Source organism: Colossoma macropomum, unplaced genomic scaffold (genome assembly GCF_904425465.1).
Source record: "Colossoma macropomum unplaced genomic scaffold, Colossoma_macropomum, whole genome shotgun sequence".
NCBI lineage: Eukaryota > Metazoa > Chordata > Actinopteri > Characiformes > Serrasalmidae > Colossoma > Colossoma macropomum.
The window spans coordinates 2,341,014-2,366,050 of record NW_023494796.1 but is presented as its reverse complement, the minus strand read 5'-3'; the positions used below and the strand labels follow the sequence as shown (position 1 = coordinate 2,366,050).

Genomic DNA, 25,037 nt, shown 5'->3' with positions numbered 1-25,037 from the left:
AAGATGATTTCAGTGCTGCTAGAATCTCCTCCTCTCTCTCCAAATTAACCCCCCCCCCAATGTTTTAAGCGTTTACCCGTCTCTCTGCCAGTCTGCCGTGTTCCCAGGTTGATGACGGGTGTTCCAAAGGCTCCGGCTTCACGGACCCCACAGCTGCTGTTGCCCACCATGCAGCCAGCGTGAGCCACCAGCTGGATAAACTGATCAAACGGCACGTGTTTCACCGCACGGAAATTCGGGTGCTGCTCGATGCCCTTTTTCCTCATCACGCGCACCATTTCTTTACTGCCTGCACACAGACACCAACACAGAGATCAGAGAGAGAGGGAGAGGGAGGGAGAGAGAGAGAGAGAGAGAGAGAGAGAGAGAGAGAGAGAGAGAGAGAGTGAGAGAGGGAGAGAGAGGGAGATGGAGAGAGGGCAAGAGATAGAGAGAGAGCGAGAGAGAGAGAGAGAGAGAGAGAGCAAGAGAGAGAGAGAGCAAGAGATAGTGTGAGAGAGAGCAAGAGATAGTGAGAGAGAGAGAGCAAGAAATAGCAAGAGATGGAGAGAGAGAGAGAGAGAGAGAGAGAGAGAGCACAAGAGATAGAGAGATGATAGAGAGAGAGAGAGCAAGAGATAGAGAGAGAGCAAAAGAGAGAGAGCAAGAGAGAGATGATAGATAGAGAGAGAGAGAGAGAGAGAGAGAGAGATTAATAGAGAGAGAGAGAGACAGATTAATAGAGAGAGAGAGAGAGCGAGAGAGAGAGATTAACAGAAAGAGAGAGAGAGAGAGAAAGAGAGAGCTGACCAGCGTCTATGTTGGGGAAGAGGATGAGTGTTCTTTTGTTGAAGGAGATGAGAGCGTCCAGCATCAGCTCATAGATTTTTATAGAGTTTTTGATGTCAGTTGTGACCGGATGCTGCAGAGCCACAATGTAGTCCTGTTCCTTCACATCATCACCTTTAAAACAGACACAAACAGAACCAAATGAATTACCATTAATTACCATTAAAACGAATAAGAAACGTATACAAATCACTTACAGGCAGCGTAAAAATGAATAAAACCCAAACTCAAATAAATAAATCAATAAAAATTACACAAGGTTCAAATGATTACACATGCCTCAAACCATGTGGAGCTGTTTAGCAATGCCTGTGGTTTCTGACACTGCAGGAGTTACTGTTATCTATAAACATGGACAATATTCAGGCTTCAAAGGCTGATACTCCTGTTATTAGCTATGGTCATTTATTTCAGTCCATGTTGAAACCAAATCACTCATTTAAAACACTGATGGATTCAAATTTACGTTCTTGATTAACAGGTTTCTCTACTCAGACCAGCGCAACACACACTAACACACCACCACCACGTCAGTGTTACTGCAGTGCTGAGAATGATCCACCACCCAAATAGTACCTGCTCTGTGAGGGTCCATGGGGGTCCTGACCACTGAAGAACAGGGTAAAAGGGGGCTAACAAAGTATGCAGAGAAACAGATGGACTACAGTCTGTAACTGTAGAACTACAAAGTGCACCTACATAGTAAGTGGAGCTGATAAAATGGACAATGAGTGTAGAAACAAGGAGGTGGTCATAATGTTATGCCTGACCAGTGTACAACATAAAGCGTTGTAACTTTTGCCACATTTCAGGTTGTATTTTGTTCCTCTAATATGTTAAATTCAGCTAATAAACAGTAAGGAAATACAGGAATGTGTTCTCCGTAGACAAAACGTAATTCGTAACCCGAAATCTTCGTTCACGGACCAAGCCAGGCTTTGATGATATCAGTGTAGTCGTCCCTCTGGTGGGCAGAGAGCAGCTTGTCGTAGGACGGGCAGCCGGCCAATAGGATGCGGCTGTGGTCTTCGCACATGGCGATGAGGTGGCTCTCGGCGGAGCGCGTGCAGACGGCGTGGTAGTGGGCCAGTTTGGAGATGGCGTGGCGGATGGAGTCATCGATGGTGCCGCTCACCTCGCCGCCCTCCAAATGCAGGATGCGGATGTTCATGAGCGCCGCTGCGGTGGCGAGGGCCAGCGCGTCGAAACGGTCACCGTGGACAACCAGGACGTCCGGCGCCAGGCGCTGCAGGACATCCGGAAGTTTGACCAGCGCCAGGCCGACGGACTCCACCATGGCGGCCTCGTCCTCCCCGCGGACGATGGTGTGCAGCTTGGAGCCGATGTCAAACTCGTCCTGCTCGATCATACGGAAGGTGTTCCTGTGTGTGTGTGTGAGAGAGAGAGAGAGAGAGAGAGAGAGAGAGAGAGAGAGAATTACACAACTATAGAAACTTGCTTCAGTTACTGGGCTGAATCACCATAAATCACTGACTACAACCCAATTAATTGACTACAAAACCTTACACCTCCTGCCGTCTCACTTAGCCTTTCACAGCCCCCCAGCAACGTGTGGATCATATGAACATTATAAAGCATTATAGAGCGCTTATTAAACAAAACTGTAGAAGCCATATCGCCCCCTACACTTCCTGTAGTGTATTACAATCTGTCAGAGTGACTGTGTGGATCATATGAACATTATAGAGGCCTTTTAAATGAAACAGTAGAAGCCATATCACCCCCTACACTTCCTGTAGTGTATTACAGTCTGTCAGAGTGACTGTGTGAACATTATAGAGCTTTTTAAATGAAACAGTAGAAGCCATATCGCCCCCTACACTTCCTGTAGTGTATTACAGTCTGTCACAATGACTGTGTGAACATTATAGAGCTTTTGAAATGAAACAGTAGAAGAGGCATTTTAAGCAGTACGAGCTCTGTGGAATCCAGTAGGGCTGATGTGTGCTTGTTGCAGTGATATGCTGGGTCATGGATAAAAGTGTTTGGCCAGCCATGACCGGCCCACCATGCTGAGAAACTGGTGTAACATTCCAACGTTTCCATGGAAACGAAAGGGGAGCTCAAGTTCGAGGCCACAATACTTTCAAACACAGGAGTACTGAGATATGAAGAGCTTGTGGTCTACGCTACGTTTCCATGTTTTGCATACAACTGATTATCAGCCAAGGGCGAACTACTAGTTTGCAATCAACTAAATGGCCAGTAAAGTTTGAATCTTCAACACTACAACGTAACTGAGGGTCATGAAACAACACAATGTGATGTTTTTTAAAGTACAATGACCACTAATGATCTAAATTAAAGTAATATTCACCGATCAGGCGTAACATTCTGACCACCTCCTTGTTTCTACGCTCATTGTCCATTTTATCAGCTCCACTTACTATATAGGTGCACTTTGTAGTTCTACAGTTACAGACTGTAGTCCATCTGTTTCTCTGCATACTTTGTTAGCCCCCTTTTAACCTGTTCTTCAGTGGTCAGGACCCCCATGGACCCTCACAGAGCAGGTACTGTTTGGGTGGTGGATCATTCTCAGCACTGCAGTGACACTGACGTGGTGGTGGTGTGTTAGCGATGAAGGACTAGAGGATGACCAACACAAACTGTGCAGCAGCAGATGAGCTATCGTCTCTGACTTTACATCTACAAGGTGGACCGACAAGGTAGGAGTGTCTAACAGAGTGGACAGTGAGTGGACTCCAGCAGCACTGCTGTGTCTGATCCACTCAGACCAGCACAACACACACTAACACACCACCACCACGTCAGTGTTACTGCAGTTCAGTAACATCTACTAAACTTGATTATGTGGTTTCTGACACTGTATCACTCACTGTTATCTATAAACATGGACTAAAGAACACTGCATATCTACAAACAGTGGCAGCAGTCATCATCAACCCCAGTGTGTGTCCACCTTTATAGACAACAGGATGCGTTCTTTTAGCAAAGATCTGCGCAAATTTGATTTTCCATCCAACCGTCGCTCATCGGATGGGCTGGATCAGGAGAAACACCAAACTCTGCAGCGCTGTGACTCTCATGGACTGAATTACCTGCTAGAGAAAGATCAGCATAGCTGGCGACTTCAAAAACAGCCTATCTAGTAACTCTAGTAAACAGCCTAGAGTAACTTTAGAGGAGAAGGAAAAAAACACTGGTAATTGAAGTTAATGGAACAACACTTTTTTCCAAGTAATTCTGGACCATTTCTGTTGATCCATTCATCCTGAAATGTTAACACAAGGAAAAGCGAATGGGAGCCTTCAAATTATACAAAAAGGTAAAAAATAAACGATATGATAAAAATTGAGATAAACTGTTTTGTTTTGGATGCTAGTCAGCAGCAATTCCAGCACATCATCGATGTCCAAAGAAAAATATGTATCTCCATTTTTTTCAGTTTTTACTTTTCTACATCATTTGAACACTGAAGCCATCATTTACATTGTGTGAACATTTCATGACGAAGGGACCAATAGAAATGCTCCAAAGCCACTGCAATAAAACCTCTCTACGTTAACTCCTATTAAAAGTGGTCACACTTTATTTGGATGGTCCTCTATGGATGATCTACAGCTACTTGAATTATTAACAAAGTTTCTGGTGATAGCTTGATTATCAACAACATTAAGGTTAGGGTTAGATTTAGGAGCAGGTGTAGGTTTTGCCTTGAGGTTAGGTTTTGGTTTAGGGATAGATTTAATAGAATCTTTCACAGGCAACTTCAAGTTCAGCTGCATTTAATAGATATTTATTTTTATTTATTTAAAGATAGACTGAGCATCTACAGTGGACCATCCAAATAAAGGGCTTCCTTAAAGGTTAGGAACATCCTTGCCTTCTCCTGTAACGGAACTGTTTTGGAGATGCTTGTGACGATTTGTTGTGGTTTGGATGCTGGTATGCTGGTCCACCAGTATGACCATGCAGGGTGACCAGCTAAACCAGCACAAGATGTATAAGCGAGCTTAAGCTTGGTCAGGGGGGTTTTGATCACCACAGTTTTGGTCTTCTGAGCTCGGCCAGCTTTTCTGCCGTTCTGCTTTTCTCTCTGAAGCTTTATGCAGGTCGGGTCATTGAGCAGTTATTCAAGGTTGCCATATATGTGCCTCCATGTGCTGTTTCCAAGATCTGAGCAGTAACTTTAAGGTGAAGTAGAGCTTACCCGTAGTCGTCAATGAGGTGGGAGCCGAGCACCACCACCTCCAGCTCAAACAGCTCCGGCTGGGCCTTCAGGCCGAACATGATGGGGGCAAGTTTGGAGTAATCCGCTCGGTTGCAGGTGGCCACGCAAACGCGCAGCCTCCGCTTCATCCTGTTCTCTAAGCGCTCCATCTTCTCCTCTGCCCGCTGCATCCTCAGGAAATATAGCTCCTGCAGAGCAAGCAGGAAAAAACATAAGGTCAGCACTGAGTCACTCGTTCACGCCGGGCCTTGTTTTCTCGCGCGTCATTCAAGCGTCTGCCTTCCAAAACACTAACAACCACAAAAAAACATGCTTGATTTTTCTTGTCTTTAGCTTCACTGCTGTCACCAAATCACCATACAAACACCAGATAAAGAGCCCTCTGCCGCAAGTGTTTATGTTAAGGCTGTAAACAGCATCGTAAATTAATTTTTACAATCTCCTTTTGGGAGGGGGAGGGGCTGGGGGGATAACCCTGCGCTGACTCCTGTAGAGAGCTTTAAGAAAACAGAGCACATCCTGGAGTGGGGTAAGCTGGGTCAAGCTAAAGTTGAAGGAATAATTCAGTGGAAAAACAATTTGCATGGACAAACCAAACAACGGCTCTAGAGAGCGCCTTTTGGTTTGTACGTTGAAACGGCTGCCAGTGCTGGCTAACCACTTTGTGTTCTGAGAAGTCGGAGAACTTTAATTTTGTTCCTACTTTTTATTTAGCCAAAGAAAAAGCGAGGGAGGGCGAATCCTCGCTGACAAAGAAGCAAAAAAAACATGAAGAAGCAAAACAAAACCAGGACAGGCGATGGCAGAAAACCTGACGGCCACCGCAGGTTCTACTACACGCTTGGAGAGGGAGGGGTGAGGGAGGGGGAATCAGTTGGTTGCAATCTGCAACCTCACCACTAGATGCCACTAATTCTTACACACTGAACCTTTAATTATTGCTTTAAAGATAGCATTGATGGCTTCATCCCAGGGTCTCTTGATGCAATGTCCATTTCATCCACCACTTTATATTTAAAAACTATGACATTCTGATGAGTTCAAACTGGGCTTTATGCAGTAAACTACAGCTTTACTTTACTTTGCTAGGGTTCTAGCTAGCAAGCTAAACAGTATTCAGTGGTTCATTTTGTAAACCTAAGGTTAGGCAATTATTCACAAACATAATTTGTACTGTTTAGGTAGCTAATTAGCTCACTGCAGCTAACCTAATGGAGGGCAAGAGCATTTCTATTGAAAAATCAACTGTTTACTGTCAATGTTTGACCTAAGATGAACCATAAGCCTAAACATGACCTTGGGAACCCGTTCAAAGGTTTCCTTAAACGTATAATACTGATGTATGGTTATTTAAAAAAGAGCTATGGTGGTATTTAGCCCTGGGAGTAAACATACACCCCCACCTTGACCTGAATGGCCTTTGATACCACTGCCCATAAAATTCTGATAGACAGACTTGAGAACTGGGTTGGTCTCTCAGGAACTGTCCTAAAATGGTTCAGTTCATACCTGCAAGGAAGAAACTACTTTGTCGAAATAGAAAGTGTTTCTGAGAACGTTCCAGTGACTTGTGTTGTCATGAAGCATCGAAATAATGTATGCAAAACAGTGAAAGCAAACAAAAAAACAACAATTCAAAGAAGTAGCTGTTTGATAAAAATGGTAATAATAACAAACAGAAATATAAACGTTATTGTAACATCAAGGAAGCATGTACAAAGAAAAAAGAAGAGGGCCTACTACAGAACCCTGTGGAACACCATAAAGTATGTCATAGACACTGGTGCAATGCTCAGCTAGACCAACAAGGTACTCTCTACCTTTTAGATATGTATGAAACCACTTTAAGACAGTTCCAGAAAAGCCTACCCAATTTTCAAAACAGTTTTGGGTTGTTGCTATTTCCATTTATTATCTTGGAAAGGTGTCACTGCCTCTGCTTTCACAGAGTGGCAATGCAACTTTTGTATAAGTGGCAATGCAACTTTTTAGAATTGCATAATATACACTTAATTTAGTTTTCCTCCAGACTTTTTCAGTCTTGTGGCAGTTCTTTTTGAGTTGCTGCAGCTGCTCGGATTTCCACTGTGTATTTTAAGGCAGACATCCTTTTTAGCTTTTCTGGAGCAACTTTATCTACAGTCCATCTCATCTTTGAGTTAGACATCAACCATTTCAGGCACTGCTATGTTTTTAGGAAAAAGAAGTCTATTTGTTTAAAACGTTAATAAAATCACTTGAAAGTTTAGGACTGGTCAAGAGCTACAGTTTGTACAGAACAGTGGTCACCAACCCTCCCCCTGGAGCTGGAGGTCTACTTTCCTGCAGAGTTTACTTTAAACATTCTTTACCTAGTAATTAATAATTACTAACCGCTAATGTATCTGATCCAGCCAATCAAAGACTTCTGAAGAAGTAAATTAGCTGTGGCAGGTTGGAGTTGGAACAGACTCCAGGAAGGTAGATCTCCAGGACCAGGGTTGGTGACCACTGAAGAACTTTGAACACTTGCTCTGAAAGATCTCCCCAAATTGTTCGGCTATGGACCTTTTGAGAAAGCCCGGTTCAGGTTTCTGATGGGTCAGCTAGCAGCTGACCTCTAGCAAGCATGACTCAGACTCTACTACAGCGTCACTGTTTATTCAGATGATATAACTGCCTGGAAATCAAGGGTACAGTATAGCATGCAGTACAATAGCTCTCACGTCCAGGTCATGCAGGCTAGCTGTACGGCCTAGAAGTGAGTGACCGCAGTGCCAAACGTTTGATAACGAGGCTCGGAAAGCTAAATGTACATTCTCTTCAGTCCAGCTGCGATGCATGTTAGCGCAAGCCATCGATTCACAACCCAGGCATGTCTTTCAGCTCCACTGTGCACTTCTAATCATGCAATGTTGCTCACATTAGGAATACTTCATCCCAAAAATCCGATCAGAGCTGATGAATGAAAGCTAACGGCGATACCGTTAGCCTTGTATATAAGACCTAGAACACAAACGTGTACTAGAATGGAAACTTACACTGATTGACTGGACGCTAGACTTTATTACAGCTGAATGAAGTATTCCTTCAAAAAATGCAGGTCTTGGATCTCCATGCCAGGGTTGCCAGGTTGTGGCTTACTGTACTTACATGTGTGTTCCTGTCATGGGAACCCTTCAGGCATGAAAAACAAAAGAAGAACAAAAAAAATAGAGGGAAAATACAGCTTTAGTCACTGTGGAATTAATCTAACTCTCAGCTTGCCAAGCTCACTGTTGTCATTTCTTTATTTTTAACTTTTATGTAGGCTGGGTTATTGAGCAATACATGGTCCAAGGTCGCCAAATTTGTGCCATTTCCAAGATTTCAGTCATTTTACCATTGGCTAGTCAACCAATGATGTCAGTATGTCAACAAAAGCACCATCATCCTCACTTTAAAGGGTTTCGATTGGTCATTTTAAGTCCAAAGTTCAATCTTTCTCTGGAGTTCATCTTTCTCTGATGTAGGTGGTTTGGGTACAAATATCAATTCCAACTGACTCAGAATTCACACCTTTGTCCAAGTCCTGCTTCTGTGATGAAATTGCACTACAAAATAAACTTTTCTAGATCTTATTCCACATTTTTGTGAAGCTCAACCACGATCTGCACGCAAAGGCCTGTGGACAAAGTCTCAAATGACAATCTTATTTGCTTAAACAGTTAATCATAACCTCATCTTTGCTGATAGCAAGTAAAACCAACAGTGACAACCACATCCAAGAGCAAACAGCCTTGAGCTACAACCATCACATCTTCATAGTTTCTCCTATACGACCTACACCGGTCATTTAGATATGAACAAATATCCTGAGGAGATACTGGTCTTGCTCCCAACCTACACCCTCACAATGTATCACTCCTTAGCGCAATATTCTCCATCTCAATACTGATATAGGGTGCAACGTGTGAATGAGCCTCCAACCGATCACTAAATGCTTTATGGTGGGCAATGAGCTTCCTGACCAATCACAGATACGTCTGTGGGTGTTTTGATGAGTCAAGGTATTCCCCCATGGACCCTCACAGAGCAGGTACTATTTGGGTGGTGGATCATTCTCAGCACTGCAGTAACACTGACGTGGTGGTGGTGTGTTAGTGTGTGTTGTGCTGGTCTGAGTGGATCAGACACAGCAGTGCTGCTGGAGTTTTTAAACACCTCAGTGTCGCTGCTGGACTGAGAATAGTCCACCAACCAAAAATATCCAGCCAACAGTGTACTGTGGGCAGCGTCCTGTGACCACTGATGAAGGACTAGAGGATGACCAACACAAACTGTGCAGCAGCAGATGAGCTATCGTCTCTGACTTTACATCTACAAGGTGGACCGACAAGGTAGGAGTGTCGAATAGAGTGGACAGTGAGTGGACACAGTGTTTAAACACTCCAGCAGCACTGCTGTGTCTGATCCACTCAGACCATCACAACACACACTAACACACCACCACCACGTCAGTGTTACTGCAGTGCTGAGAATGATCCACCACCCAAATAGTACCTGCTCTGTGAGGGTCCATGGGGGTCTGTAATTGTAGAACTACAAAGTGCACCTATACAGTAAGTGGAGCTGATAAAATGGACAATGAGCGTAGAAACAAGGAGGTGGTCAGAATGTTACGCCTGATCGGTGTATCTAATCTCTTCACACATCCCCTGAAAAATGTATAACTTGTATTTCATCACTGTTTTTAATGGAAGGTCTCTGACCTTTACTGACTGCTTGTCGTTTTTGTCAAATATCCCAACATTTAATCACAAAAACCTAAAATACTGCATAGTAACATTTTCCCCCAGAAAGTCTTACAAAGCTCACATTGCAGCAACACCTCTCCCAGCCATGGCCCAAGCTGAGGTCATCAGTGAGATCATATTTGCAGGGAAAGCTTCAACAATGATTGATGGGTAGAGCACCGAGACATGGGTGTTACGCAAGAGAAACAAACAGAGAGAAATCACACCGCAAATAGTGCGATAGGAGTCTACTATGCTCTAATAAACCGGACACAACTCTAATCGAGTTTGTACATGAGCTGAAGAGCTGAATCGGGTTAGAACAGGAAAAACACTAAATACAATCTTAAAAATAAAGGTTTTTAAAGCAGAACTTCACTGACTTTTCAAAAAAAACTGCTGAATTAAATGGTTAAGATGTAAACAAAGTCATTCTCGTTTAGAACCAGACGTCCGAAGAGTTCAATGCCTCTAAAAGCTCCACCACGGCAAGTTATTACATGATATGGTTCCAAACACGCTGACTGATGTCTGAGACTGTTTTACGATAAATAATACAGAACCACCTACAGTATAAATCCAGACGTTCCACGGGCCGACAGGTGGTCTTCAGAAATGTAACAAACAAGCTCTAAATCATCTGTGGTGACTGCAGTTTATGCAGCAATTAAGTCTTAAGCAGATCTGAGCATCAGGAAAACATGATGTTCCAGGAAACAGCTTTAAGATGAGCAGTTTCAAGCAGTTTTTAAGCAGTTTCTATCAGTGTTACTCTTCAGTGTAAGTAATCCATTACTTATTGCTTCTCTCAAAGTGCAATAAAATTAGATTAGTGGTTACTTCCTAGAAAAAGTCGTCTCACTTACTCGTTACTTTACTTCAGAGTTACTCAGACACATCAGTACCAACTGAAAAGCACATGGAAAAGCACAGCAGTCATTTCAGTCCATTGTTTACAAAGAAACTGCCAATCACAGTGCAGATTACATGTCAGATTAGACTGTTTACGTATGCAACTGCTGATACACCACGACAAATCAAAACTATCTTAATGCAGGCTTGAAACTGAACACAGTGTCACTGGCGAGATTCAGTCAAAGATAGTGTCCCTCATGCGGGTCTCAATGACGTTAGCGAGAGTCGCTCTCAGTCAGGCTGAAGGTCTTGAAGGTTCCCAAATGGTCACCGGTCGCCCAGTTACACTACGATGGAGATACCCAGTTCTAGATCCTGAACCACAGGCCGCCGCCATGTCTGATAGGACAGACTGGAGATGAGCATAAACAAGTCCTTATCCAAGGTCACAGCGTCCTTCTCAGGGAACATGGAGCAGCTTCACAGAGACATAAACGCCAAAGAACCATCAGTCCTAGCTGTAAGCAAAATGTTCTACATTAAAAAGATACACGTTCAATTTACAGAGATAACCTACATCCCTTCAACAGTAAGCAGCATTAAAAGGCCTGTCACCATCACTGCCTTTACTCTGAACACAGCCAGTTATGCTTGATTATGACTGTAATTATGACAGTCTGAGTTCTTTAACATGAAATTATGATCATCTAATTTCTTTAACATTAAAACATAAATCTTACAAAGATGCTTCGACAGATCGGCCACCGAAGTTACAATACAATTCAGCTGTCATAAGCAGCGCAAGCAAATTATATATAAAGACAGGCACAGATAATCTACATAGAGGAAATTTACGCTTCAAATGTTTCACACATCATTAACAATGCCCTGCTGGAGACATAAGTGGAGCACAATTAATAAGATCTGCCACTCTAATGCATTGGTCTACACTCTTAAAAGATGGTTCTTCAAGGGTTCTTTAGTACAGATAGTTGTTCTATATAGAATCTTTTTGAAAAGGGTTGTATCTAGCATCCAAAAGAGTTCTACTATTGTTACAATATCAAGCTTGGTACAACAGAAGAACGCTTTTTGGTGCTATATAGAATCCTTTTCAAAATTTCAACACAATCTCCATCAATCTGAAGAACCCTATCATGCAAAGGGTTCTTTGAATGTTCATGGTTCTACACAGAACCAACAGACTGATGGAGAATGTGCTGTAGATCGTTCTATATAGAACCCTTTTCAAATGGGTTCCATATAGCACTAAACAGGTTCTGCTTTTGTTACGATATCAAGCTTGTTACAATAGAAGTACCCTTTTCGGTGCTACACAGAGCCCAATTCCAAAAGTACTATAAAGAACCATCTACAGCACATTCTCCAAGAACCCTTTCATGATGTAAACAACCCTTTAGTCATGCAAAGTGTTCTTTGAGTGTTCACAGTTCTATACAGAACCATTTTCTTTGCTAAAGAATCTGTAAAGAACCAACTTTTTTTAAGAGCGTGGAACCCTTTTTGATGCTATATAGAACCTTCTCAAAAAGGCTATATATAGAACCATCTACAGCATATTCTCCCATCAATCTGAAGAAGACCATGCAAATGGTTCTTTGAGTGTTCATGGTTCTATATAGAACCATTTTCTGTACTAAAGAACCTTTGAAGGACCTTAAATCTGTCTTTATGATACACAGAGTTGATCCTGGTGCTAGAAATACTGATGAGACCCATCATCTACTCAGAAAAGAGCATCATAATTTATCGTAATAATGCTGTAATATTGCTCACGCTAAGCTGACGATGGGTGCAACACCAGTTAACTAACCACGTTATGGCACTCTTAAAACATCTGAGCCAGGCCATCTGAGAGTCCTGTGGGTTGGGCCCCTCCTGCCCCCCATTCTTAACAGACAAAAGGGAAGAAAGCTCAGTAACCATCATTACAGGGCAGTAAACAACTCTTTACCTTCAATGAGAAACATCACAATGACTGCTTTGAAATCCTCTGACAAAAAAGAGGCAGACTTGAAATCTGAGGCCTAAGGCTGAAAGAGCTAATGAGCCACAGAAGACGTGATAAAGATCGGCTGACAACTCCTGAAAAGCTACTTTTCTTTGCGAGTTTAAACCGGCCTACAGGCATCACTTTGTTGTTATTATTTTCATATTTATTATTATTTACTGTATTGATCCTACAAGGGCAATCTGTCATTTTGCTGTCTACCTATGCCCAGACTGGGAACCCCAGTGACAAGAGGGGTCCTGCCCCAGTGACAGTTTCATACCTTTTTTCAGGGAGTGTAGATTAGCGCTCTTACTTAGACACGCTTAGAGATATTAACAAAGGCTCTGTAATGAGGCCCCATTCAAATTCCACAACTTATGAAATTCATACACATGCACCGCCTTTCAGTGTCAGATAATTTGTTGTGGAATTAATGAAATCCATTCTGCGACACCGTGAAATTATCACGAGGCCAGTGATGAACCAGAAGTGCTCTATAATGTTAATGTGATCCACACAGTCATTCTGACAGACTGTAAAACACTACAGGAAGGCCCAGTCCCATCTCACCCCTCGCCCCTACCACGCAGCCCTTAGCCCTCTGTTTTCCGCGTTCACATCTAGGGGTAGGCTGTCCTGATTTTCGTTGAGATAGAGGGGTAGGGCGAAGTGTTAGGGGCTACATCGCCCTCGGGCTACAACGGAGGTTTTTCAGACTCCAAACAGAGTATTATGAAAAAAAAAAAGAAAATGGCAAGATGGCTGAACAAGAGACCAAAAAACCCACAAATGTGGGAATTTTCTCCATTAAAAATTATTACTATAATTGTTTTATCTTAGTTTAATGTCGTTTCAGTGTATTTTGGTCATTTTCTTCCAAACAAGCATAAAAAATCACTAGTATTATGCTGATGTCTCGGTAGCTAGCTAGCTAAATGTCCCACTCCACCTTAAATGGTGCAGCAGCTGCATTCCAGCGCCTCAGGTGTCACAACTGCTGCACCATTTAAGGTGGAACGGGAAAGTTTGAACGAGAAGCTGGTGAATATCTGACTTCATGACAACATGAAAACAAGGGCTAGGGGTAAAAATAAGAAACGGGATTGGGCCGAAGTGTAGGACGCGATATGACTATGCTTTTCTTTAAAAGAGCTCTATAAGGTTCACATAATCCACACAGTCATTCTGACAGACTGTAACACACTCCAGGAAGTGCAAGGGGGGGGCGATATGGCCTCTATTTGGAAAGAAGAAATGGCTTGTCTCTTGTTGACGGAGGGCGAAAGAAAAGGAACTGAAAAACGAGAATCAAATAATCAAAGAATTTTCTAGTTACTGTTAAGAGCAGAAATATCAATATGATATTTGATACCAGGCTGAAAGTCACAAGCTGTGGTTTTGCTGGATGCGCTAGAGGAAGTTCCACATGGCCACCCATGTGAAAGAGGCCATCTGCATCATTTTCCACTGTGTTTGGACAGTTTAAGTGTAACTATCTAGACAAATATCTTCCAATTATTGGTCTAATCCAGGTAAGTGGACCTCTCCTATAAAGTAAACCTCTCACCTGCAGAGCAGGCCACACTGCATTAAACCAGGATACACGTTTAACAGCTATGATATGGACAGATGGACCACTTAACCTGGAAACTGTCTTGCAAACAAAGATGTTGTCCAACATGCCGAAACAGTTGGAGCACAAAGCAACGGCATGTCAAAGATCAATGATAACACGCTGAATAAACAGTCTAATCTGTGTTAGCATCAGAACTGAAGAGGCTAGCATTTTTCTCCCATTTGCTAACAAAACAGCACTGTGCACTAACACTGATAGGGTTTGGTAACTTGAATAATGAAATTTCCATGTGATGAACTGTGACTATAAGAGCTAGGCCTTCAGCTCGGGCTGTAAATGTCAAAAACTTGATTAAAAACTAGAAGAAACACCTTTAAGAGCGTGTTAGCACTAAGCCAACACTGGTAAATATGAATAATTTTGGCTGTTCTCGATTAAACGTGAACATGTGGAGCTTGGGAAATGCTTCATTCTAGAGAAAGAGTCAGAATCATTCACAGTGGTGATGATAGGAACCAGACATCCACCTCTAAAAGCTCCCTCACAGAAAGATATTTACATGAAATGGTTATGAATTCACTGCCTGATGCCTGAGACGTTGTTTTACGATGGTTTCGAGACAGTTTCAGACCAGAATTAGAAGTAATAGTAGGCGTTTCTGAGCATATTGCAGGTCAGGTCAGTACTTAAGGAACACTAACTGCATGCTTCATAACAAAGAGTACCCTGTTCAACTGGATTTAATGTCGCATGGAATGTAAAGCGTTCACTGTACTCACAACTTTTGATAGTATTTTTAAAACCTAGTTTTTTTTTTTTGGTCTGTTTCAACTTATCAAACGTCAGCAAAACAAAATATTGTGTATATGTGTATTGTGTACCGAGAAAATGTCTTGATCTGGAGGTTATATCACTTAGCCCACCTAAAATGTATTATATAAACCATTCATGGAGGAGGGATAGATGCAGGGTGTTGTGAGGCAAAATAGTCCCCAAAAAAACTTCCTTTTTCAGATTTTCCACTATTTTACCATCATCAACATTCCATATTAAACCCATGCGCATACGTAGGTTCACTGGTGGTTTTGGATGGTAAATAAAATGGTTATTTTATCGCAAGTACTGATTCCTGTCACTATCACTGCAAAGAAATCAGAACGTTTCTCTACAAGGAACCCTGAACGGCCTTGTTTACATCTCAACCACTGAACTACGTACAAACCACTGAAATTTCCTTATTGTACAAGACAATGCAACATGGCGTTCCACCTCCTTTTCTCTACCTGTGCACGTGGGAGTTCTTGCTTCATGATGGCCTGATAGCCATCACAACTGCATATCTCCTCACACCTTGAGTAATAGCTAGGTTGGTATGTGATCTGTCACAGTTTTGCATGACCGAATGTCCTGTGGCAGCTGTAGAAATTCAATATAATGAATGAAAATAGGTGTAAAAATTCAAATATTGGCTGAATTTAGAGGCTGAAAAGTGTCACTACAATACAATAAAGCAGAAATCAGCATGAGTACTAGCACAAAAGCACTGCACATAGCCTCTAGCTACGCTAACAGCATCCTGGCCATCATGAGACTCAGAAAGAGCCACTCCTCCCCAACAGTCCGGCATCCCTGTTCCTGGAAGCATCACAAGATTTCAGGCCTGAGCGTGATCATTACAGCGGGGGAGGGAAGACAAAGAGAAAGAAAGGGGGAGGGCGGTGTGAGAGGGAGAGATGGAAGGACAGAGACAGAAACAGAGAGTGGAAAGACAGCAGAAGAAGAAAGCAACATGGCAGCTGACTCACATGTGGGTTTCTAGCGTCGAGCCCCCGCAACATTTTTAGTTAAGATCCTCTTCCTCTGCTCGCCTGTCAAAGCCAGAGTCTCTCACTCTCTTTCTCTCTCGGTTCTGGCTCTGTTCTGCCATTAAAAAGAGAGAGAGAGAAAGAGAGGGAGAGAGAGACAGAGAGAAAGACTCATACAAAGCAGCCACCCTGGCAGTGGGTGGAGCAAAAAAAAAGGGCCTCACGTTCTTATTGGATGGCCTGTGGAGAGGGTAGCAGAGGAAGCTCCACCCTCATATCCTCCCAAGCAGGGAGGGGGGGTGCTCAAATACAGCATGAGCCGCCTTCTTTCCGGCCTAGAGTGAGAAATAGTGAAGTGTTACATCGCCTACACCCAACAAGTCGGCCTACCAGAGCTTTTGGCAGCTGAAAACTGGAACTGTGGAACTTTCTCAGTGGTCACTGGTCCAGTAACAGTAACAGTGGGTCTAGTTTAATGGCTCTTAATACCTGTATACAGAAATACACACACACACACACACACACAGTAGAAAGGATAGAGCAGGTGGTGTATCTCTATTAGAACCGTGCGATCCGGCCTAGTTAACTCAATGGGTAATGAGGCTGAAGCAGCCTTTATTGAACTCTAAAAGCTGTTGCCTTCTGAGAGGAACATAATTATTGGCTGTCTCTACAAACCCCCTCACTCGAACATTGAAGCGTTTGCTGTATCATTAACACTCTTAGTAAAATCACAGTAAAACAAACTGGGTTCCTTGATGGTTGGCTATAATATTGACCTCATGAGCAAACAGTCAGCTCATTTCATCAATCAGCCAAATGTATCATCGTTCTCTCCTCTGTTAAACCAACCAAAAGGAATACCACCTAGCTCTGCCACATTAATCGACAATATGATAAACTCTACAATGACCAGTACCAGAGAGATTCTGGTTAAAGACATCTCTGATCACCTACCAATGTTCGCTATCATCCCAAAGTTCAACCATAAATTATGTGAAAAGATTACAGCTGCATAACTATTACTAGGTTCATCAACCATGTCTCGAATGGGTCATGGAAAATGTTATTACTGTACCCAAATTTCATAAAGCATTCTCAGCTTTCAATGAAACTATTATGTGGTTGGTTAGATTGGTTCAGAAGTTAATTATTAGATTAGAAAACAGTGGGTCTCATGGTCAAACTCCATCTCTGATCCCAAGACTATTAAACGTGGAGTTCCTCAAGGGTCAATACTGGGACCTTTACTGTTTTTAATCTATGTGAATGACCTTTATCTGTATGCTAAGAGATTGTTTGCTGATGAGGCCTACATTCTTTGGTTGGTATAGTGTAGTGGGTAACACCTCTGCCTTCTACGCTGTAGACTGGGGTTCAATCCCCTGCCTGGGCAGCACCCTGCACTATACCAATAAGAGTCCTTGGGCAAGACTCCCAACACTAACTTCACCTACCTGTGTAAAATGATCAAACTGTAAGTCACTCTGGATAAGAGCGTCTGCTAAATGCCATAACTGTAAATGTATTAACCAAGAGCTCAGTTTGTCCTTTCCACAGCAATCTATGTGCACAAATAAAACTCGGAAATCTTGGCTTACTAGAGTCTTAAAAAAGAAATAAGAAAAATACTTTACAAAGATTACTTAACAAATTCCTCACCACTAAAGCATAAAGTCTACACAACTTTTCGTGACAAGCTACTAATTAAACGCAAAAAAGCAATACTACCTAAACAAATTCCAGACAAACCATAATGATATGAAAAGCACATAAAGAACTTTCAATAAACTTATGAACAAAGTAACCATTCTAGTCCAACGACTGAACTTAAACGTGACAATCACCAAAGCATTACCAACCCACTGGACACTGCAAATGCATTTAATAACGTTTTTGTCTATATTTGGCCTTAATTAGCTGCCAGCATATCTTTGTTTTACATTTCCATCCATGCCATGGAAACCCAGTACCGAATTCCCTCAAATTCCAACAGGCAACATTAGAGAACGTGAGCGACATAATAACCTCAAGCTCATTTCAGCAGGGCTTGATGAGCTAAGACCAGGTCTGGTCAAGAAATGCTTCTAATACATCTCTGAGCATTTACTTCACATTATCAACCAGCCTTTAAACTCTGGTATGTTTCCTGACCACTTAAAATGGGTTTAAATAATCCTAATTAAAAATCAGATGATCCATCCATGTTCTCCAATTACAGGCCAATCTCTATCCCTCCTTCTCTTTCTAAAGTCTTTGAAAAAACAGTCTATAACCAACTAAAAAAATACAAACTGCTGTGCCAACATCAACATGGATTCAGAGACCAACGCTCTACATCTATGGCTCTTATTCAATGAATTGAAAAAAATTCAAAGGCACTTGACACTAAGGAAATAACCACAGGAATCTTCATAGATTTATCCATAGTATTTGATACAGTTAACCATAATATATTATTATAAAGACTTCATTACCATGGCACAACACAGAATTAGACTGGTTCACATACTACTTATCAGATAGAAAACAGTCGGTCTCATGGTCAAACTCCATGTCTGATCTAAAGACTATTAAACATGGAGTTCCTCAAGGGTCAATACTGGGACCTTTACTGTTTTTAATGTATGTGAATGGCCTGTTTCTGTCTGCTGAGACACCGTTTTTTATTTTACTTGCTGATGACACCAACATTTTTCTATCCGACAGAGACGGCTACAGACTAATTTCAACGATTAATACCAAACTAGTTAAGATCAACACCTTGTTTGAAGGTAACAAATTATCTGTTAACATCAAGAAAAGCTCTTACATGCTCTTTACTCTTAAGAAACAAAAAATGAATTGATATCCTCCTGTCAGTATACATGTCCAACAACAATATATCCCGTATCCACTGTACTAAATTTCTTGGTGTACTTTGGCAAGAAACAATCTGCATCCTATTTCTGTTTAAGCAGAAAACGTATCTAAATATAAGTTAATTAGATAGGGAACGTACCTATGCAAGGCCTTTGGGCTTTTTTGTACTTTCCCTGCACTGTTTTGTTTGTTGGTTTATTTTATTTTATTTTCTGTATCCTACTACTCACCATGTTTGGTCTGTTGTGCGTTAACAAAAATAAATAAAAAATAAAATAAATAAAAAATATTTATAATTTAAAAAATGTCAACTGCCTGAGTTATAGTTCATTTATAGGAGTGAGGATTAAGAGACATTTAAGAGATTAAAATCACTCATAAAGCCTGTTTGATTGTCAGTGAATCTGAAAATGGGAACATAGAACACCACAAACAATCTCACTTCAGGATATATCAGTATAAATATAGCAGTAAAAAAGCAACCAAAACAAGGAACCAGAACAAAACTAAATACCAAAACCAAAAATCCAGCATATTAAAATAACATAGGAACAATCCCCACCCTGTCCAGGACGGTAGTCACAGTGACATCATGATACTGTCCTCTAGTTGGAAGAACACATGAAACAATCTGGGATTTTCCGAAACAAACCTCTGTAAATTTACCTTCAGTCACTTAGTCTTCAGTCATCGCTCTTCTCTAGAGAGATTGTATTATACACACAGTCGACGGCTGAACGCCTCTGTGATTGTAGTCTCACTCTTTTTCACACAGCTCGTGGATTCTTGTTACAGTGGAGGCTCCCGAGGGGAACTGGAGCTCCACCCAGCTGCTGCTTTTGTTAGTTTGCTGCTTGTTGATTGATTAGTTTTAAAATCTGCATTTGAACAAGAGGCCTACGCTTTCAAATTCTATCATAGGAACATACAGCGCGCTGCAGCTGGGCTTTGGCCTGCACTACTGTCGATGGTGTTAATGTTTAAAATACGTTAACATTGTTTTAAAGAGTATAATTTGCTGCATTAATGCTGGGAGTGCTAGTAGCCAACGATTCCTTTGCTTACACATAAATAAATATCAATGATGTGGGCCTTTGTTTTCTTACTAAACTTGACCTCCCGCCCCGGGCCACTGCAAATAGAACTCAGAAAGCCTTCTGCTCAGTAACGACGCGAGAACCGGAACCACACCGCAAAGAACTTGAAGAGCTGGTCCAACAGTCCAGAATAATTTCACTGAAGAAGACAGAAAGGACTATTATTTGTTTGTGTGGCTGTTCAAATGTACAGGTATGTAGGGTTTTGGAAACGCTGAACAGGATTTTAACTCATTTGCCAGGAAGTCATGTGTCTCATGCTAAGACACACATATTCACATCAAATCCACTGTTTATAATTTAAAAAAATGCACATCCAGATGTGAGTCAGCAGGATCAATCTAGCTGGCTATCATAAAGAACAAGGATCTCTTTACATCATTCCCTGGTTTGTCTGGTATAAAGGCAAAACAAAAGTGATTCAAAAAGATTCGTCCGATTTCAAAGGGCAATATTTTTACAACCGTGAGGCGCCTAGGAACCAATCACAATCCAATTGAAAGAGGGGGTCATAGAGTTTCTGACTGTCAGTGTGGCAGTGAACCTTCAACAGCTCACAGCATTCGTCGTGGGTACCAACAGTTCCAAGAAAAAGGTCACCAGCATCACCAGATCTCATGCCATCTGACTTTTTCTGTGGGGGTATGTTAAGGATTCTGTTGATGTGCCACCACTTCCAACAACACTGGATGATCTCTGAAATCAGACTGAACGAGCCAGGAGTGCAGCGACACCCGACATGCTCAATCGAGTATAGGATGAATTTGACTATGGTGTTGATGTTGTCCGTACAGCTGGAGGAGGTTCATATTGAGCTCTTGTAAAATTACACAATAAACTTTACGCTCATTTAAATCATTTACAGTTTACTGCACTGTTCTGTAATGATTTACAAGTGAAATAATTCATCTTAAATCAGATGAATCTTTTTAAATCACCCTGTACAATAAACATCTTTTCATAATTCTGGCTATAAATTCCTCATTTTCAGTGCAGCGCCATTCTTTCCTTGTTTAAACTGTTTGGTCTACTGAAGAGGAGGCTGAGGAATTAGGGGTGGAGAGGTTACAGTCTGGGTGGGACTAGTCAGTGTGGACGGTCAGAGATAAAGACAGGACGCATATCTGGTGCGTCTGTGAGAAAGAACAGGCCGACACTGCTCTTACGTTTGACAGATATCCTGAAGATTAGGACACACAAACTCAGACAAACACAGAAACCCCCCTGCGAACTGTGTGAGGTCACACTGTACAAGATTACGCAGAAATCTCCGTAAAAGCTGTGCCGTTCGTCTGTTGGTGGATTTTTAGCCACGTCATTCTACAATGCTATTTCCAAAAAAGTTGGGACGCTGTGAACAATGTAAATAAAAACAAAATGCAACGATGTGCAAATCATTTAAACCCTGTATATATATTATATATTTTGAAAATATATTTTTCAAAAAACAATAAAAATTCTAAATTTCAACATTTGTTAAGTTGCCTTTGTAGTATTTTCCTTTAAAAATATGGTTTACATGATTTGCATATCATTGCATTCTATTTTCATTTACATTCTAAACAGCGTCCCAACTTTTCTGGAAATGGAAGTGGAACTTTTTGGAAGTTGTTTTCCTATTGGTAGATATTTAGGCATGTCGTTTTTCTATTGGTGGAAATTTAGCCATGTTGTTCTCCTACTGGTTGATATTTGGTCATAGCATTCTCCTATTGGTGGATTTTCAGCCATGTCATTCTCCTATTGGCAGATATTTAGCCATGTTGTTCTACTATTGGCAGATATTTAGCCATGTTGTTCTCCTGTTGGCAGATATTTAGCCATGTTGTTCTACTATTGGCAGATATTTAGCCATGTTGTTCTCCTATTGGCAGATATTTAGCCATGTTGTTCTCCTACTGGTGGGTATTTAGTCTTGTTATTCTCCTATTGGTTGATATTTGGTCATATCATTCTCCTATTGGCAGTGTTTTTTGCCATTTTGATGTACTAGTAGATTTTTAGCCATGTCATTCTCCTATTGTTGATTTTTAGCCATGGTGGATATTAAACCATATTGTTCTTCTATTGGCAGACTAGCCTCCAAAATCTGACACTGGCTGGAGGTTGTTGTTAGGCATCTTTAGTCACAAAGGGACTAAATCAGTTGCCGTCATGCAATGTCCCATTAACTTCTAACTAAACCAGTTTTAACTCACCTCCAAAATATTCTTTCATGAGTTTTGGCTTTTATGCATGACAGCAATATTGTGGCCAGAACAGTGGAGTGTATACCTGCCTAAAGCAGGGCAGCGCATTTCCCTTTTCAAATGATCACAGTGAGCAAGCTGAGAAATTAGATGCACAAACAAATGTGGTAACAATTTGAATCTTTTTGCCTGACAGTACAAAACATAACCTTGAGAAAATAAAAATCCAAGGGAAATATTTTAGCCACCGCAGGCTGAACACACAGATTTTCGTATGAGGAGGAAGCTTAAGTAATGAAAGGCTTTAAATGAGCTAATGAGCGAACAGTGCTAATACTAGAGCTAACCAGTGAAATGGTTCGTGGGACTCCATGTCCTTTACATGATATTTTCCTCTTTGACTGAATGATGTGCCAACATGTTGGCTTTTCTAGGTAAAAAGGAGAACAAAGAAGTATCTTTCCACTGTTTTTGGTCCTAGTTAGCATCTGTCACAACTAGCTGCAGATGCAATCTCACATTTTTCAATCCCATCCTTGGCAATACGCTCAAAATAAGGTGTTTCGTTGTAACAAAGGAGCATAATTTACAGAAATAATATTCAAATAGAAAAAAATAAAATTACACTGTAAGAGTTGTGACTGGTAGGTAATGTTTTGGTCACTAATTCGGCAAAACAAGGTCTGAATGATAGCAGTGTTTCAATGTTTATTCACATCAAATATTTTTGTCAGCATGATTAAAACTGTTTCACTGTACACAATGCTGGACTTAAGAGGCACCAATGCACAGCGTGTTTAAGCAGTTAGCGTGAAGTCTTGGGCTAATCGGCTAGTCTTCACTATAAAGCCGCACTGTAGGCCTCAAGCAGCTTAGTGTCGTGTAGGAGGCCCTACAGCCGGGGCTTGAACGCTAGTCAGTTTAAAGAATGTTGATCCTAACTGTGTTTTGTTTGAGTGTTTTGTGTGACGTGCTGGCCTTGGGTTCCTCTATCTGAACAGGGTTAGGCAGGCCTTGTTCTCTTTAGAGAAGAACCGAAGGTGCTTTGATTTTTTTGCCCCAAGCCTGAAACTTAAGATAAAATTCTCAGATAAAGAGAGCTGATCTGGTATCAGTGTAGGCCTCACATCCTAATGCAAACGGCTGAGAAACACACCAAAAAAATGGCAAAAATCTACACCAGACAGAAATAATTCAGAATAAAATCCAAGCCAAAGTAAATAATAGTGACTCACAGTGACTTCTGAAGGTGAAGCTGTTCTTATTCTTAGATCTTCCCAAATCTAGACTACACCCTATTACAACAACTGGGTGGAAGCAGGATGACCTCAGAACAAACCCATGGCCAGGCTGGCACATATAAAACAACTGGGAAGGTTAGGCATAAACGGAAACAACAGCCAGCAGCAGATTCACATGGAGCATTTCTTTTTTTTAAAGACTAACAGACCGTTGTTGAAAAATGCCTATTTTATGTGACAGAGTGACTCTGTGTCAATGATTTCATCGCCAGTGCAGGGTGTGATCACTGTGCCTCATGAATAAAGCTCTGGAAATAGAATCAAGGCGCTTTGTGAGACCCAACGTAGACAGGCAATAAGTACAAATGAAGAAATTCAGTGCCATCTACTGGGAAACCTTTAAATGAGTTGCAGCTTCAGAGGAATTCAAGTGATTTTCCCCCAAAATTCCACATAATGCAGCTCTTGAGATGAAGTCATTCAGAGTGCAATGCAAAAATAACACCTTGGCAAGTGAAATGATCTTAAATCTAGTCGATATAGCTAATATTTCTCATGTTGAGATGGTTGTAAGCTTATTATTTAAGGGTAATTAACTTAGTTCCAGACTGAAAAACCTTGTCAAATGTCTCAGACATCAGGCAGAGTATTGATAACGTACTCCTCTTGTCCAATCACTTTCATAGCATGAACTTTTGTGTATAACTGTAGCATCTTTGACGTCTCCGAAAGCGCAAAAAGTAATCTTTGAGTGGCATTTAACTCTTCAGACCTGGTTCCTGTCACCACCACTGTGAGGTTCCTCTAGAGCAGAGCATTTCACACCAAACCACTCTGAATGACTTTGCATCTTAACCATTTAATTACGCTGAAATTCCAATTTTAATGCAGTGGTTTTCTGGCCCAAACCTGAGGGTTTCATTCGTCATACATTCATTCTTCCCACGATCAAGTATATCATCAAGGCTTTGGTAAGGACCTGCATATTCGAAACAGCAAGGAATGCCACGAATTGTGCAGGACAACGGTTCCCCAAATATGCTAACATGACTAACAACAAATGGAAGCTAGTAACCACCAATTTTCACCTGAACTATTTATTTAATTTCAATATAAATCTCACTACATACATTTCCCACCCCTGTATCAACATCAGTACAGATTTGGATTGGTGCATCGACACCAAAGGCAATGATGATGCAATTCCATCGAATGAAGACTTTAGAGAGAAACTCGGACGGCAAGAGTAACAAAACTAATGGATCCTCGATCAAATCGAGCCTCACCCCTCACTCGAAGCGGGGTAACCAAACTGAATCTCTTATTCTGGACACATTATGAGAAGAACCAGTTCACTGGAAAAGACAATTCTGCTTGGAACAGCTGAAGGTAAAAGAGGAAGAGCATGACCAGCAACAAGATGGATGGACAAGCCAATACGAAGCCTGAGATCTCAAAGAGAAGACAGGACATTTCGGAGGAACACTGCCCATATGGTCACCAGGAGCTGTTAATGAGTTGAGTGGTTGGATCAGGTGTGTTGGGAGCAGGACAGTGGGCCTCCAGGAGGTCCATAAGCTCCTCTCTGGCTTTTCTACCA

General features: G+C 41.5%; 1 protein-coding gene across 7 annotated transcripts in view; it reads right to left on the bottom strand.

The window, feature by feature from the left end:
* Positions 1 to 25,037, bottom strand: part of gne (glucosamine (UDP-N-acetyl)-2-epimerase/N-acetylmannosamine kinase) — a 40,332-nt gene that overhangs the window by 13,014 nt on the left and 2,281 nt on the right. The window contains exons 2-6 of one of the 7 annotated variants that reach the window (XM_036583580.1): positions 8,177 to 8,200; positions 5,024 to 5,232; positions 1,756 to 2,210; positions 790 to 942; positions 77 to 289 (exon numbers count right to left, since the gene is read on the bottom strand). In XM_036583580.1, coding sequence (XP_036439473.1) covers positions 77 to 289; positions 790 to 942; positions 1,756 to 2,210; positions 5,024 to 5,214 — 1,012 coding nt within the window. In that variant the 5' untranslated portion in view covers positions 5,215 to 5,232; positions 8,177 to 8,200. Of the gene's footprint in view, positions 1 to 76; positions 290 to 789; positions 943 to 1,755; positions 2,211 to 5,023; positions 5,233 to 7,417; positions 7,842 to 8,064; positions 8,921 to 10,368; positions 10,624 to 10,664; positions 10,754 to 16,048; positions 16,254 to 25,037 lie in introns of those variants that run through there. The other 6 variants (XM_036583578.1, XM_036583582.1, XM_036583584.1 and 3 more) reach the window with 6 other exon arrangements.